This window comes from Penicillium macrosclerotiorum (assembly GCF_028827735.1).
Source record: "Penicillium macrosclerotiorum strain IBT 26536 chromosome Unknown utg000003l_segment0_segment0, whole genome shotgun sequence".
Taxonomy (NCBI): domain Eukaryota; kingdom Fungi; phylum Ascomycota; class Eurotiomycetes; order Eurotiales; family Aspergillaceae; genus Penicillium; species Penicillium macrosclerotiorum.
In genome coordinates, this window is record NW_026643083.1 from 2,521,396 (window position 1) to 2,536,381 (window position 14,986).

The 14,986-nt window shown below is 50.0% G+C and overlaps 4 protein-coding genes across 4 annotated transcripts; 1 reads left to right on the top strand and 3 right to left on the bottom strand.

The window, feature by feature from the left end:
- Nucleotides 1-782: 782 nt before the first annotated feature.
- Nucleotides 783-1,945, bottom strand: N7462_003803 (putative extracellular cellulase CelA/allergen Asp F7-like; the record flags this gene model as incomplete). Its single annotated transcript, XM_057075529.1, has 2 exons — nt 783-1,193; nt 1,271-1,945. The coding sequence occupies 2 exons, from the start codon at nt 1,943-1,945 to the stop codon at nt 783-785; spliced, it is 1,086 nt and encodes a 361-aa protein (XP_056935034.1).
- A 785-nt stretch (nt 1,946-2,730) lies between these two features.
- Nucleotides 2,731-6,615, bottom strand: N7462_003804 (exocyst subunit SEC8; the record flags this gene model as incomplete). The annotated part of the gene is made up of 6 exons (XM_057075530.1): nt 2,731-3,705; nt 3,770-3,877; nt 3,942-4,090; nt 4,153-4,288; nt 4,346-6,066; nt 6,135-6,615. 6 exons carry the CDS (start codon nt 6,613-6,615, stop codon nt 2,731-2,733), a joined length of 3,570 nt encoding a protein of 1,189 aa, XP_056935035.1.
- Nucleotides 6,616-7,127: 512 nt separating this feature from the next.
- ampp (aminopeptidase P) lies at nt 7,128-9,628 on the bottom strand (the record flags this gene model as incomplete). Its single annotated transcript, XM_057075531.1, has 10 exons — nt 7,128-7,375; nt 7,428-7,472; nt 7,530-7,614; nt 7,673-8,507; nt 8,565-8,610; nt 8,666-8,887; nt 8,949-9,010; nt 9,065-9,230; nt 9,296-9,355; nt 9,445-9,628. The coding sequence occupies 10 exons, from the start codon at nt 9,626-9,628 to the stop codon at nt 7,128-7,130; spliced, it is 1,953 nt and encodes a 650-aa protein (XP_056935036.1).
- Nucleotides 9,629-10,622: 994 nt separating this feature from the next.
- N7462_003806 (putative importin 13) lies at nt 10,623-13,894 on the top strand (the record flags this gene model as incomplete). Its single annotated transcript, XM_057075532.1, has 4 exons — nt 10,623-10,685; nt 10,738-10,928; nt 10,999-11,494; nt 11,546-13,894. The coding sequence occupies 4 exons, from the start codon at nt 10,623-10,625 to the stop codon at nt 13,892-13,894; spliced, it is 3,099 nt and encodes a 1,032-aa protein (XP_056935037.1).
- Between the last annotated feature and the right edge of the window lie 1,092 nt (nt 13,895-14,986).

Here is a 14,986-nt window from a genome sequence, read left to right on the forward strand (position 1 = left end):
AGCCATGGTGCTGTCGGTATAATGCAAGTTTCAATATTTTTCCTGGTCTGTGCGTTGTCTTTGGTTGTAGAGCATGGGTAGTATCTGGCGGACGAGTAGTATACCGAATTGTAGATGGTTCGATTTCTTGGATGCATGAGTCTACCCAGAAGGTGCATCGGCAATGGACCTTGAAGTTTAGCATATCATTCATCACATTTCGGGCACAGCGAACCCAACTGCTTCCAAGTCTACCAGCTCCACAAAACCTCAGGCGTGTGCATTCGGGTAAGAATCTTGTGAATTTGCCCTTGTTTCTTGTTCAAGTGTTAACACCACGAACCACCTGTTATCCTCTTGTCACCTATAATGTTCAGGCCTCGTTCTATTTCCGAATCTTGCCTTACCCCCAATTCCCAAAGCCTTCGTCTAGATCCTTCTCGCTATACAACCCATTCCTCATTCGTATCTCTGGGGCCATTCGGTGCCACGTCCCTCGGAATGCGAGATGAGGTGCGTATTAGGTCTGTACGGTGGGAAGTCCATGAGTATTGTCCATTTGCAATGCCACTCAAGTTCCACCTGATATTTCAGTCATCGGAGTAGAATCAACTTCTTTCCCTCCTCTCGATGGCTTACAAACAGACCTTCGATCTTGACTGCATGTTATCAGGGTATATAAAAGAAATTTAGTCACTATTGTTCACAGTAATCTATAAGATTTGTTGTTAAGATACTAAGAATTTCCCCCGATTCCCGCCTTTTACTCCAACGCTTAATCACATATGTACCTCGGAGCGTATTTAAAAGTTGGAGCTGGCAGTCACCTCCGACTCGGACGAGCAACCGACATTCTTAACAATGACAGTGCTGCCAGACTCGCCGGTGACACGAACATCGACTGTATCGGTGCCAAAGCCGGATTCCTTCTCGAAGTAGTTGTAGTAGGTGCGGGTGGTGCTCTGCCAGGTGCTGCCACCATCAGTGCTGACCTCCAGCTTGGTGACAGCCTCGCTGGCGTTGACAACCTGCATGGAGAACCAATACTCGGAAGTGCCGTCCTTGTTTTTGAGCTTCAGGGGCTCGTCGATGCCGCAGGAGGTGTACTCCCAGCTGATGTCGATGACACCGGTAGACAACTCGGACAGCTCGGAGAAGGCGTTCTCGAAGAGGTCGAAGTGGCCGGACGCGCATGAGGGGCACTGGTCGACAATCTGTGAGAATGTTTGTTAGTATTGCTAAAGAAGACGCTTGGGGCTCCGCATTATCGTTTCTGTTGGTTATAACTTACCATAGCCTTAATGGTGTTGCCGCTAGGTCCGGTGATCGCAACGCAAGCACCGCACTCGGCCGCATCATCCCACTGATCGACAGACAGAGCGGTACCAAAAATTCCGCTGGGGAGGGTGTAGCCAGAGAAGGAGCAAGTTCCCCCGGCAACATTGCCAGTGTAATAGGTGGCCTCGCCGGAAGAGGAAGAACCGGAGGAGCTGGAAGAGCTGGAAGAGCTTGATGAAGAAGAGGTAGCCGCAGCCTGGGCGGTAGAAGTTGTAGAAGAACTGGAAGAGCTCGCCTGAGTGGCCTCAGAAGAAGAAGAAGCAGGAAGAGCGATGGTCGCAATAACGGCCTTGTCCGTAGGTGCAGAAGTGGTAGCGACGGCCGCCTGGGTCGTCTCAACCGCAGCAACCTCCGTAGTCAGCGCGGGAGTAGACGAGGTAGCTGAAGCAGCTTCATCGCCAACCGGAACTTGGCTGCTCTCCACCACAGGAGCAGAAGATGGGAGAGTAGACGACTCCGGGAGGACGGTGGCCGATGATGTCGGGTACACAGTGCTCCAGGACGTGACGACGGTCATAGTGTAACCCTTAGGGCATTGGGCTTCACCACGGATGGCCAATGGGCTGGCCGAGACGGCAGCGGCGCCAATGAGAGCGGTGCCAATGGACGCAAGATGCTGGTACTTCATGGTGAGGTGTCGAATCGAATTTCTTAAGGTCCTGCCGAAGGAAAGATAAAAGAGCTGATCAAGGATCGCAATTGCCTATTGCAGACAAAACTATCGAATCGAAAGGACTGGAACGGCAGTTTCAAAGCAAATCGGACGATTTGACAGGATGGACTGGCGACAGAAAGAATGGACGTCTGGATATCGAGTCCCAGACACGAATGAACGGCAGCTGTCACAGACAGAAGGAAGTATAGAAATGAATGCAATGAACGTCGAAGGAAATTCACGAAAAACAAAAAAGAAGGGTTCACTCCATATGATATAGGGTGGACTGATTCAAGTCAGCCTAAATAGCCCCATCTCGACCCTTTTGGAAGCGAGTGGACTCTATAATCTCGAGAGAAATGAGATCGAGACACTTGAAACACGCGTGGAGTTCACTCGGCCACTCGGTGGCTCGGAAGCGCCCGCAAACGGTGTGACGGTGCCCCGACCGGGCTTAGCCCAGCCCGCTGGTCATATAGCGGGGGCTTTCGAGTGGCTGTGGATTCGCCGGTGGCGGACGGTGGAGATGCGGCTTAATTTAGAGCGAGTGACGGTGGAAATAACGCGTGGGTTGGTAGGGCACTTTGGGGCCAAACTCATGGAATTGGGAAGTAGGGATTGAGAGACAGGGTCACGACGTAGCAAGGTTCCCTTTCTAAAAAAAAAAAGAACCGATTATGACAAGCAGATACAAAGGGGGAAACTCAAAGGCACCGAATCATCGTTGGTCTTTCCTATACAGGTAGATAATCAAAGTCCTATCGTGCATCCCACATCACTTCATTCAGACGCAGCAGCGCATCAGCACTGGCCTTCTTCGCAGCCATAAAGTCCTCCCGACTCTCTGCACCCCGAGGTCCACGCAAGATCTCCGAGAAGCAAAGATCCACCAGGACCCGGAGTTCATCGTACGTGAAGGGTTCGCCATTGCCCGCAGCAAGGGCCTTTGCACCCTGAGAAGCAAACGCCTCTTTCTCCTCCTTCGCATAGTCCAGAGATTTCTCGGCGCCCTCTAGGAACCAATCTAAAAATTTTGCGCTGCGTGGGAGGGCTACCACCTCCGACGAAGGCGCATTACTAGCGTCGGATGTAGACTCGACGGTGGTGTCAATAATGATATTCTTCAGATTCTGTTGAAGAACAAGCACATCGAGCTGGAGCCGGAGAGCGCCATTCTCGTTCATAGCACCAATGTAGCGGGTGCACGCCACGAACACACGGTCAATGAATCGTGCCAGTCCAGAGGCGATGAACCAGTGCTCGGCAGAGCCAAGGTATGTGGAAATATTGGTATCAAATGCAATCAGGTCACCGTTGAGCTGCAGAATCGTCGGGGACGCAGCAGTGGGCTGGTTCATAATTATATGCCACCAGTTCTCGCTCGTACTCGGAGTTGGGGTCGTCGGCTCAGAATTGCGGACGTTCGGCGGGTTGGGGCCCGACATAGTCCTTGTCAACATGTGGATAATGCCACAGCGAATGTCAACATGAAGCGTAAAAAGCGCGTTGGAGCCGAGTCCATGTAGTGACTGGAGGGTCTGATCGAAGGCAGCCGCCGTCTCCTGATTGAGCGGCAGATGGACAGGACTATTGATGCTATCGCGTTTGGGTTTCATGGCGCCAAATAGAGTCCACCTACGAGACGGTCGCCCCTTAGTTGCTAAAGTCATATCTGGCTCTGATGACGAGTCGACAATCATTCGAATCCTAGAAAGATGGCTTTCAAGCCATTGCTAGATTCCTAAATTTAGCGAACAAGGTCATGACGTTGCGGTGATCCAAATAAGGGCTTCTCACCATGCTGTTGTACAGAAGTGAAAGCGCAACGACAGTTTTCGGGTCCGATATAATGTCATATGGTTCCAGAGGAACCTGGTCTGTTCGCTTAAGAAGAAGATCGATTTCCTGTACCTAATTAGTTCCTCCCAAGGGAAACAAAAACTGAGCATATAGCCATCGTAAGACTTACGGTATCAATCAATGTCTGCTTCTTCTCACCCGCTCCCTTCCACAGCTCCTCAACCACATCGCGGACATCACCAGAGTCGACAAATGAAGCAGCAGCCTTTAGCCGTACCTCACCTCCTTGAATCCGTGCCGAGACCTTCGTCACCATAGCTATTTCAAACGTCAGCACATGGAGCAGTGAAAAACTGGAACTTCCAACACTATTGGCTTACCTTTATACCAGCCACAACACTTATCATAGTATGTAACAATCTGGTCAATCAGTAGTTGCGTAAATGCTTGATCATGTGGAATACTTGAAAGCATTTTGCTGAATTCCCGCACAATGGACATGAACTTGACCGTTCCCTATTTTACAAATTGATTAGGCCATTGTTGACTCCCTCGATGATTATACAAACTTACCCTGAAGATCGGTCGTGGGGAGACCTTGGTCCATTGAGGGTCTTCTGTGAATGCATCGGCAGCAATAAAGCTGAGAGTGCACAGGTCTGTGACTGTCTCGTCCAACTGAGGAAGAAAGACATTGACCATGAAGTCGTCAAGAAAAGAAGTCAATGTGCTCATAGAAATATCCGAATCGACCGGAACGATGTCCTTCAAGCGTTGAATAAAGGAGAGTGATGGAGGGAGAAGAATTCTCATGTTGAATACACTTGGCTCCAGCAAAAGTTTGTGGCCAGTTCCCGAGTTGCCCTGCCTTGTTGGTGAGGCGTCATTGTTGGAGCCCTTCTGTCGCGTCTTAGACACCAGCCCAGGCACGGAGGACTGAAGAATATCGTCGAGCTCATTCTGCTCGGCTTTCATCTCTGAACTCTGATCAATGTTCGATAACTTGAACATTTTCTTGTTTTTGTCCCGGTTGCCCATGGAGATCTTGCGTCGTGCATCAGCCTCTTCGCCTCCTCGCGATCGGGAGGACGTCTCCCCGTCGGTAGCGAGGTAGTCATGCAATAGAGACCGAATCTCACTCTGCAGAAGTTTCCACAGCTCCTTAAACCCACCAGCCAATGTTTCTGTTTTCTTGAGACTCTCACGAGCCACAATACCTGCGATGACATCGTGAAGTACGCGGTGGCCCTCTGCAATTGACTCAAACTTGGCATAGAGCGCCCAGAGAAACTCAGATAACACATGCCCGCGCTCTTCGATGTTTTCCGTGGGTAGGTTAGATTTCAGCTGATTGTCGTGAGATGAAAAGGTTGGGTTCGGGGTTGGATATCGAGCATCCACCTCAGCATTAGTCTTGTCAACAACTGCGAAAAGTTCCACAGGGAGACGCTGCTCGATCCGATCAACGGCTGCATCAAGACGGCCCATCTTATTCAAGGCCTCAACCAACAGCTGTATATAGGAGAAGGTGTCTGCTTCGGGGTTTCGAGAGGCATCTTCGACCATTGGTGTAGACGCATCGAACTTCGCTAGGAAAGTGTATACTGCACGCTCCCAGGTACGGTTGCCTGTCCAACTGCTTGAGTTGATGTCACTTTCTCCAATGGGAGCTTTCCATCGGTCTGAACAATAAGGAGACTTGAGGTACAAGTGGTCGTGCAGCTCTTCAATCAAGATATCTGTAAGTGAAGTCTCTTGGTTATTGAAGTAGGCGCGAATATCAGACAGAGCGCCAATCTCCTCAAGCTCAGAGCGACGGAGCAAACGCAGTCCAGTGTGCAACACTTCCACAGCTGCAAGGAAACGCTTGTCAGAGATTCGAGACTCGAGCTTCTCCGGAAGAGATTGGATCTCTTCGATCTGTGCAAAAAGTTGCAGAATGTCATCGTAGTTCTGCGATGAGGTTGCCAATCCCTTCAGCTCTGGCTTGGTAGACAGTAAGCCCGACTTGGCTTCCTCCAGAGAATGTCTCAGGTGGCGCACCCGGCTTTGAGAGCTCGAAATATTGGACTGGATTTTGTGGTACGTTCCTATTGAACTGTTGAAACCCTGATGATGCTCATTCACAATCGACTTCAGTGTTCTCTGGATTTGGTTATACATGTGCAAGAAATCCGGTTCTCGGTCCGCTTTTCCTAATGTACTCGTGTCCATCAGGCTCAGGGCAACATGGACAGGAATGCATTCCGCATCGGTCATGAAATCCCAATCGCGTTGAATGGCTTGTAAAACATCTGCATAAGATGAAAAAGTTCGTCAGAATCAAATGATCGGACATCAGACAGAAACAAAGATAACAAACCTTCGACAGATCGCAATTCTACAGGATTGATCGGTGACGCAGGACTAGCATCGGTTATATACTTGTCATGATTTCGGCTCTCCTGGTACCGCGGTGCCTCCCTTGAGCGGTCTTCCCTTGCCGCCTGGTATCTTCTGTCAGATTCTCCATTGCGTGTCCGTGACCTTGAAGACGACTGTGAAGGTGCCTGCTGTCGGTCCCGGTCTGCCCGATCTCGTCGTCGTTCCGGAGACGGCGGGCCTGGTGGCGCAAGGGAGGGCTGCTGGGAAGACTCTGGATAAAAACCACCATATCCACCGGGACGGCGAGCAGCGCCTCCTCCAGCTCCAGTTCCTCCTCCCCCTCCTCCCGTATTCCCAGCGCCGCGGCTGTTGTACCCATTCACTCCGAGGCCGCTGTTGTTGTAACCGCCGTCACCGGCGTCATACCGGCCGGGCTCGGAGTATCCGTAACCATTGCCGTAACCGTTTCTACCGGTCATTCCCAATTGTTACCGGCCAGTGATGCCAGGTCCGTGAGCCGATCTGGATTGTTGTACGTGCGATACGACAAGGGGCGGGCGGGCGCCGCAATCTGAGATTCGGTGGTTGAATGCTCGCTTCAAGTAGTGTGTCTTGTGCGCAACGATGAGACGAGGAAAACAGAGACCATTCTTGGTCACGCATGCAATACTGAGGTTCGTTGTGGGGTGAACAATGGCTGGACAGGCATCGGAGCGGGATGGGGAAGTTCCAGGTGTCGGACTCCACATGAGCTTCCCGCCAGCCGCATTCCGTTGCTGGTGCGGCGGACGAGGTCTACACCCATCTACTCCATACGGAACTGGAATTAGCCTACGATCTGGATTTATTCTGTGAGAAATATGCATTATCTTGTTTCTATTTATAAGACCGTATATGAATTTGACACATTTGCTTCCTTCGGGATCCTGAGGGTCAATGGCGCCCCGTATCAACCCACTCTCTGTCAACAAGAGTCTATTTGCGCGCCATCTCATTTCGAAATGGGTTGGGTCTCGCGTTCAAGCCACTTCTGAGTCAATTCATCTTCATTGAAGTAGTGGTGCGTCTTGTCCCAGACCTCGGCGTGGTAGTCGTTCACCCACTTGAGCTCTGCATCGCTCAGTAGAGACGGCTCAATCAGGTTGCTACCCAAGGGGGTCATCGTGACGTGCTCAAAGCCAAGCCACTGCTTGTCGCCAAACTTATTGGGAGTGTTGACTTCGCGGCACATAACGATGTCTAGGAAGTGTTAGTCGGTTCTCATTCTTGGAATCAATATAGCGAGACTTACTCTCAATACGAATGCCGAACTTGCCATCCTCGTAGTACCCAGGCTCTGAAGAAATTTGTAAGTGTCAATTCAATATCTGAACGGAAACATTTAGTGACTAACCATCGGAGAGCACGTTTCCGGCGGCGATAGGGACCTCGGTGTACTGCACACGGGTACCGATACCCATGGGGCCCTCGTGGACATTCTGGTGACCCTTATGTTAGCAGAGGAAAAGATGGTAAAAATGATGACTGTAGAAATACCAAGTAGGAGCCGACACCATGGCCGGTGCCGTGGAGGAAATCAAGACCTTCCTTCCACAAGAATTGGCGGGCCAGAACGTCGATGGCAAAGCCGCTGGTGCCTTTGGGGAACACAGCCGTGTCAATGGCAATAAAGCCCTTGAGAACCAGAGTGAACGCCCGTTTCTCGAACTCGGTCGGCTGGCCAAAGTGAAAGGTGCGAGTAGTATCGGTAGTTCCATCAAAGTATTGGCATCCAGAGTCGCAAAGATAGATGGCGGTGGGATCAATGATCGAGCAGCTTCCCTTTTCAGGTTTGTAGTGGATGACAGCGCCGTTGGGGCCAGTGGAGGAAATGGTATCAAAGGAAAGACCGGCAAAGAGGTCGTGCTTGGAACGAATCTGTTCCAACTTGTCCGCAGCATCGACTTCGTCAAGGACGGTCTTCTTGTTGATAAGCTCATTCTGGAGCCAAGCAAAGTACTCTGTCAATGCAGCACCGTCACGAATGTGACAAGCGCGCATGCCTTCCAACTCAGTCTCGTTCTTGACGGCCTTGGCATCGGCGATGGGGCTGCGGCTCTCTTCAACCTGTTTCTCGCCTCCAAGATTGAGACTAAGGGCCCATGAGCCCTTGTTAGAGAGAAGGAACTTTGTGGGCGCATCACCATTGGATTGGTCGAAGGAGGCGCTGAGAGCCTTGGCATCGGCGAAGATGGAGTCATAGGGCTTAACCACCACATCCTCTCCGAGGTGAGCAGTCACCTCAGGGGTGAGCTTGTCGGCATCCACGTAAAGCTCTGCAGAGGTGGGGGTGATGACAGCGTATGAAAAGAAAACGGGGTTATAGGGGATACTATCAGAGTCAGTGGCGTACTGAGACAGAAGTTGAGTTGGGATAAGGAAAACTCACTCGCTTCCTCTCAAGTTGAACAGCCAAGCAATCTCATCAAGCATAGCTGCCATGTGTGATTAGTTTGTTGCAATGTAAAAGGAAGGGCAATGGCATCTTACAGATGACGAATCCAGCCTTCTTCTTGGTCTCCAGCTCTTTGCGCAGCTCGGTCACCTTCTCCTGGAACGACTTGCCCGCATACTTTACCGGATGCACGCGCACCTTCTCGCTGGGGCGCGATGGGCGATCCTTGCCCCAGACCAGGTCAACCAGGTTTTGCTGGACACCCACCAGGGTGGAACCGTTCTTCTTCAGGGTCTCGGCGAGTTTCCGAGCATCGGCTACCAACCGTCCTCTGTCAGATATGGACACTCATGTATGTAAGTCATGGATGACACTTACAAGCAGTGATCAAGGATGGATCTACGCCGACAGCCTTGCCACCATGGGCCTCTTCCGTTGTCCTATCAACCTCGGTCAGCACTTATCGACTGTCTTCTCGAGTTTGTACCGCCTACCATTCCTGCCAAGTGGGCATACCCTCAATACCGCGCTTGAGGAGTTGCCAATTGTTGTCCAACTGCTTAGCAGCTTGGTTGAAGTAGCGGCCATCGGTAGAGAGTGCAGCTTTGCTCAAGGAAATGATCGCAGTACCGGCGGAGCCAGAAAATCCCGAAATGAATTCTATAGTTGCGTAAGAAGGGGACGAATGTCAAATGTGGGTGATCGGAGGATAGGCGGGAGCTGACCTCTGCGGCCATCGCACGGCGCAATATATTCGGACTGGTGGCTATCTTCTGAGGGAACAACTTTGAGAGAATCAGCAAAAATTCATTCACAAATAACAGATGTATTCGGATCAGAAGAGGAAAGCAAAACGTATTCTATGGCAACATACTATACACATCCACCTTGTGCTCTTTCATCAGCTGGCGCAGCTGCGCCAAGCGCTCGGAGGTATTCACGGTTCCCATCTCGATGCTGAAGAATGGGCGCGAAGTGGAAAAGAACCGTGGGGTTTGGAATGGTCTCAGCGATCGCAAAGATGTCCAGTTCAGACGAATCGGGCGGGAAAAGGGCATGGACGAGTCTGCGGAGTCACTGCGCGCCGGAGGGAAAGGAAAGGCTCTCGCACAGCACTAGATTGTCCACACTGGAAAGGGGGGATTGTAAGGTGAGTCCGAAGATAAACGGCGTGATAACCAGCTCAGTGTGGCTGCAGTGACTCCGGTCGTGTGAGAGGCTTTCGTGGTTGCTCATAGGGCGACGATAGCCGGAGGTCGCATCCACTGGCCCACCCTGCCGTGTTGTCATGTTTGCACTGTGGAGGCGACGTTGCTATGGAGCCAGAGAGGGATGGGATTCAAGCGAATATTTAATGAGAGAGGGGTTTTCAGCCAAAGCAGATTGTTTTCTTGTTTTCAATTTGAATCTATCTTGGTGCGCAACTATGATTTCCCGTGACCACTCAGCTGATTCCTTCAACTCTTTTTCTATATATTACCCCCAAGCTCAAGCAACCCATATGTGACCAATGTATTGTTAGTTAAGCCATAAACATTATACATTTAATCTTCTGGAAAAGGCACCCATAGAGACTGATATCGTAACCACGGCCCTCTCATTTATCCGCCACAACGAAACTTGCATATCTGCGGACTTTAGGTTATCGGACGGTATATTATCAAGCAATGAGAGATTGAAAAGATTTATTATGTGCAAAGGGCTATCAAGAAATACCGAGCCACTAGTTCGACGGTGGCCCATATTGATCCTAGTGCAAGATTAATCCAACTAGTAGCTTTGGAGAGTTGAACATGTGCTTAGTGCTATCCATTCAACGCAGATTGAGCTTCTGGACCTTGATTTTTGCCCACCGCCCCAGCTCCCCGCGTCTGACCGAGCTTTTTACCGCTTTTCTCCCTCACAGTACAACAGGGCAGTCAGGAAGGTATTTCAAATACTGCCGGCAAAAACACTGCTATCACCACGTGACTACATTTATACTGTTCCCTTTTTTGACCAACGCTCCTCCATCCCACTTAAGCGCTGGTGAGACCAAATTCAAAACACATCATGGCCGCTCAAAACCTGGTGATGGGCGCTATACCAGGCCAGAGAGCCTCGGAAGCTCATATGGTAGAGATGATCCTATTTCCCGGTCCCGAAACCTTCTAATAGCCCCTCTTAGCTTGTCACCCAGCTTTACGATCCCGCAAACCAGAGAAATCCTGTCATGATCCATGAGATCCAAAAGCGCTTGCAAGAGCTCCAGAAGGGTGATAATGCATGGGAAGTTGCTGACTCACTCCTGCGGGAACCCTCTGCTCATCACAGATTCATGGGAGCTCTCACATTCACGGTGAAGGTGAATGTATCAGGGTAGGTGTTCACTAGCAACATAGTTGCTTCTTTGATCTGTTATCTCTGAATAATGCTAAAATTATTTCAGAGGAGAATTAAATGAAGCCACCATTCTCCAAATCTTGGAACGTCTTATCAACCATCTCATCACGATAGTGAATGAAGCAGAGCAGGCAATGGTGGTGAGGAAGCTCGCTTCCAGCCTCGTCACTATTTTCAAACACCCCGCCTCTAATTGGAAGCGAGCATTATGGCAGGTAGCGGCAAGCCTGGCCAATGGCTCATTTGTATCCGAGCAGCAATCTCAGACCATTCCCTTCTCTTCTGGTGTTCTGCCAAATCTCGACACTCAAAAAACCATGGCCCTGGTATTCTTCTCGGTCGCATTGGCAGAAGAAACATTGAGGCTGGAGGCAGAACCACAAGATTTAGTTGGCCCAGTAATCCAACGATCGAGCACAAACATCAGGGATGCCTTTTTGCTGGTGCAGTATATCCTACCCCAGATCTCACATCCGAACCATCCATCGATGAACGAATATCTTCAAAAGACCTTGGGCAGCGAGATCATGAGTTCCTGGAAGGTAAGATAGCCTACCAGTATGAGTAGAACAAAAATATTTATTCTATATTAGGCTTGGCTAGGTGTTTGTGGAAACCATCCTCAAACGGGCGATGAAAATGTTCATGAGCTGGCCGTTTCTTGTGGTCAGGACATTATGAATACACTTCGAGTCCCTATCCTGAGTGAACCCGCTGCATCTATTCTGACGCAAGTATTTGAAAGTCGACGTTCGGCCTTTGATGACAAGTCTCTATGGATTCTTTCACACATACTATCCGACTCAATTGTGACAGGCCATATCCTTGCTATCACAAGTGGTGAAGAGGGTGCTGAGAGCCTGACATTTGTTGACCTATTGGTTGCTTACGTCTCTCATCTTCAGCTGAACATGTTCAGTCATCCCATTAAGCCTGAGAATGAGAAGATCCTCACCATGGTTCACGATATCTTCAAAACCCCGGGGTATGCCGCCATTGATGATTCAGCTACACCTCGCGTGTTGGAATTTTGGAATGAGATTGCTGAGTGTCTCTCTGATGAGTTGACACAAGATGATCCCCGATATGAAATTGTCAAAGCACAGTTGGCAAAGGTCGTTCTTGGACTTTTCAACAAGTTGCTGTACCCGTCTGCAGATGACCTTGCGGATTGGAGTGACGAAGAGCGAGGCGAATTTAATGCCTTTCGCTACGAAGCTTGTGACTACTTACTCTCGGCTTATCCAATTCTAGGGGTGGAACTTGTTAGGGTGTTCCAGGAGAGTGCAACCACACACCTCAAGACTCGCGACTGGCGCGGTTTCGAAGCGGCAATGTTCTGCATCGCCCAGTTGTCAGAGGCCGTCGATGACAATGGTCATGCTGATCAGTGCTTGGACACTATCTTTGGCAGCGGGGCGTTTTCCCAAATCTGTGCAGGCGGAGAGGTGGGAATGCCGCTCAAGGCGCGCCAGACATTGGTGGACACTTTTGGGAAATACGAGTCATATTTCGAACGTAAAAGCGCCTTGCTTCCTGGTGTATTGAACATTTTGTTTGAATCCCTCAGCTTTGAGCCATGTGCCCTGGCGGCCTCTAGGTCTATTCTGACCCTCTCAAAGTCCTGCGCCAGAGTGTTGACCTCAGAGCTACCTGTTTTCCTTGAACAGCTCGACCAATTCCGCACAAAGCAAACAGCAACAGCATCCACTATGCCCAAGGTGCTAGAGGGAATCGCAACGATTATCCAGAGACTGCCCGCAGATGACGAAAAAGTGCAGACTCTAGAGAAAATCCTGGGGTTCTTCGTTCAGGAAGCGAAGAAAGCTAGGGAGGAGGCGGCTAGCTCGGCGTATGAAGATGCTCGTGTTCATGGTCACCTCGTGCTGAGTTGTATTGCCAGCATTGGAAAAGGCCTTCGGGCAGAAGCGGACGAGCCAATCAATCCCGAAACAGCACACGAGCAAAACCCCTACCCCCCATCATTCTGGAATGCCGGACCAGGCTCTCAAGTACAGCAGCTCATAATGGAAGCCATGCGTCTTCTGATAGTCGACTTTCCAGTGGATAGTGGCCTCATCGACTCAGCCTGCGACATTCTTAAGGCGGGCTACACCGAATCGTCGGGGCTTTTTGTCTTTCCTCCGTCAATGACTGTAGATTTCATCAAAAGCTTCCCTCTGGGTATTTCCGGCACAGACGTTATTATGGCTACTGCATCATCATTTTTGGCATCGCATGCATCTCACTCCATGAAAATTCGGGACGAGGCCGTGGCATTGATTGTGCATGTCGCCCAGCTATTTTCATCCATGCTCAATGATTCCAACACCTATGACCCCGAGACCGCCAATGCTGGAATTGATTTTCTCACCCGCCTCTTGCCGAAATATTATTACATTCTGTTCTCGCTAACAGATCCTCTTCCATCTTTGGCAGAGACCACTCTCCCACCCCCGCCGGCCTTCGGTGTATTGCTAAGCTTTACTCTTCATGCATTGACTCGGCCAGAACCTCTTACCCTGCGTTCTGCTTCTGCGTTCTGGGTTGCCATGATGGATCTCCGCGGCAGCTCCGCCGCTGAGACTGCTGCCTTCGATCAGGTCCTCGAACAATTCATTCCCCAACTGAGCGAGACACTTATCCGACAGATTGCAGGTCACTGCGCTCGGTCAGATCTGGTGTCGCTCAACGATGTGATCCGGCGCATGGTCTTCAAGAAAATGGCCTTGGCTCGACCGAGTCTCACTGCTGCTCTTGGCCGCTTGAATGCACAGACCACCGATGCCAATGGAAATCAAGTCCCCGTCCTCTCACCACAAGATAAATCTCGTTTCTTGGAATCCCTGATTGTAGCGCGTGGCGCAAGACCACAGTCGATGGAGCTCGTGCGATCATTCTGGTTGAAATGTCGGGGCATGAGCTTCGATTATGCTCAGTGAGAACGGCCCCCCGCAAACGTATTCATGAGAATCGGAGTTTTTTTAGGATCAGACAGACGCTTTTCATTTCGACTCAACCTAGATATCCATTTTCATGTCAAGTATAAGATCAGAGGATGGCAGCCAGCAGGTGGAGACTTGTCAGAAATACCCCGTTGCATAATGACATGAGGGGCATATTTAGCACTTCTCAAGGCTCCGAGACTTCTCTCTTTGGATTTATTCGTATCCTAGCCGTGCCTGGGAGTTATTCAGCCTACAGTAATCTTGCTCGCAGTTTTGTTTTTAATGATAGATCACCATTCATCATTTGACACTATAAAAGAACAATTCACAAAGCTGGATCGGACACGAAAATACTCGAAAACGGCACTGCAGATAGGGATTGTCAAATTCAGTCATAAAGTGATGATTGGCGGGAAAACTGCAAAGTGGGGAGGTGGGCTAAATCAATAGTCTTCTAAATCAGTAGTCTTCCACCGCTAAGCACCTGAACTGTAAGGTCCCTCCTAGTAATAATCATAAAAAAATGCCGTTAGAATATAGATTGAGATTTCCACCGCCACAGATGGGGCCCGAACCGCGCTGCGTTGACAACATGAGCGATACGAAATGAGGCAAACGCCAGTGAGAAAGCAGGATGCTTTCTCGAATGAAAAGTATTGGTCCAATTGCCTCCCCGAAGACCCTGGTCGCAGTCATGGTTGTCAGCATCATCGGTCTGCGGACCGCGTTGGGGCGCCTTCCCCTTGCCCTCAGGAATAAACCTTTTTTTTTCGACCAGCAATTTGCTCTTCTTCGGTATCTGCCGAGATCTCCGCTTTTTCCAGATCTTCGAACCCTTGGTGGTTCCAGAGAGACGCACAACCTGTAGAATGAACTTCGAACTCCATTCGGAGCAGACTCGTAGATTGTTGCTCATCGTAAGATTTCCATGATTTCCGAAGTGATTATTCTATTCCCACAAAGTTTTCTAGAGAAGAGCGTTCTCTTAATGCCAAAATTAGCATATAGGGATTGTTTCCCACGTTTTCAAATATTTCGAGCTCTTGTTTTAAGGCAAAACAAGAGTGTTCAACTCCTTAGACTGAT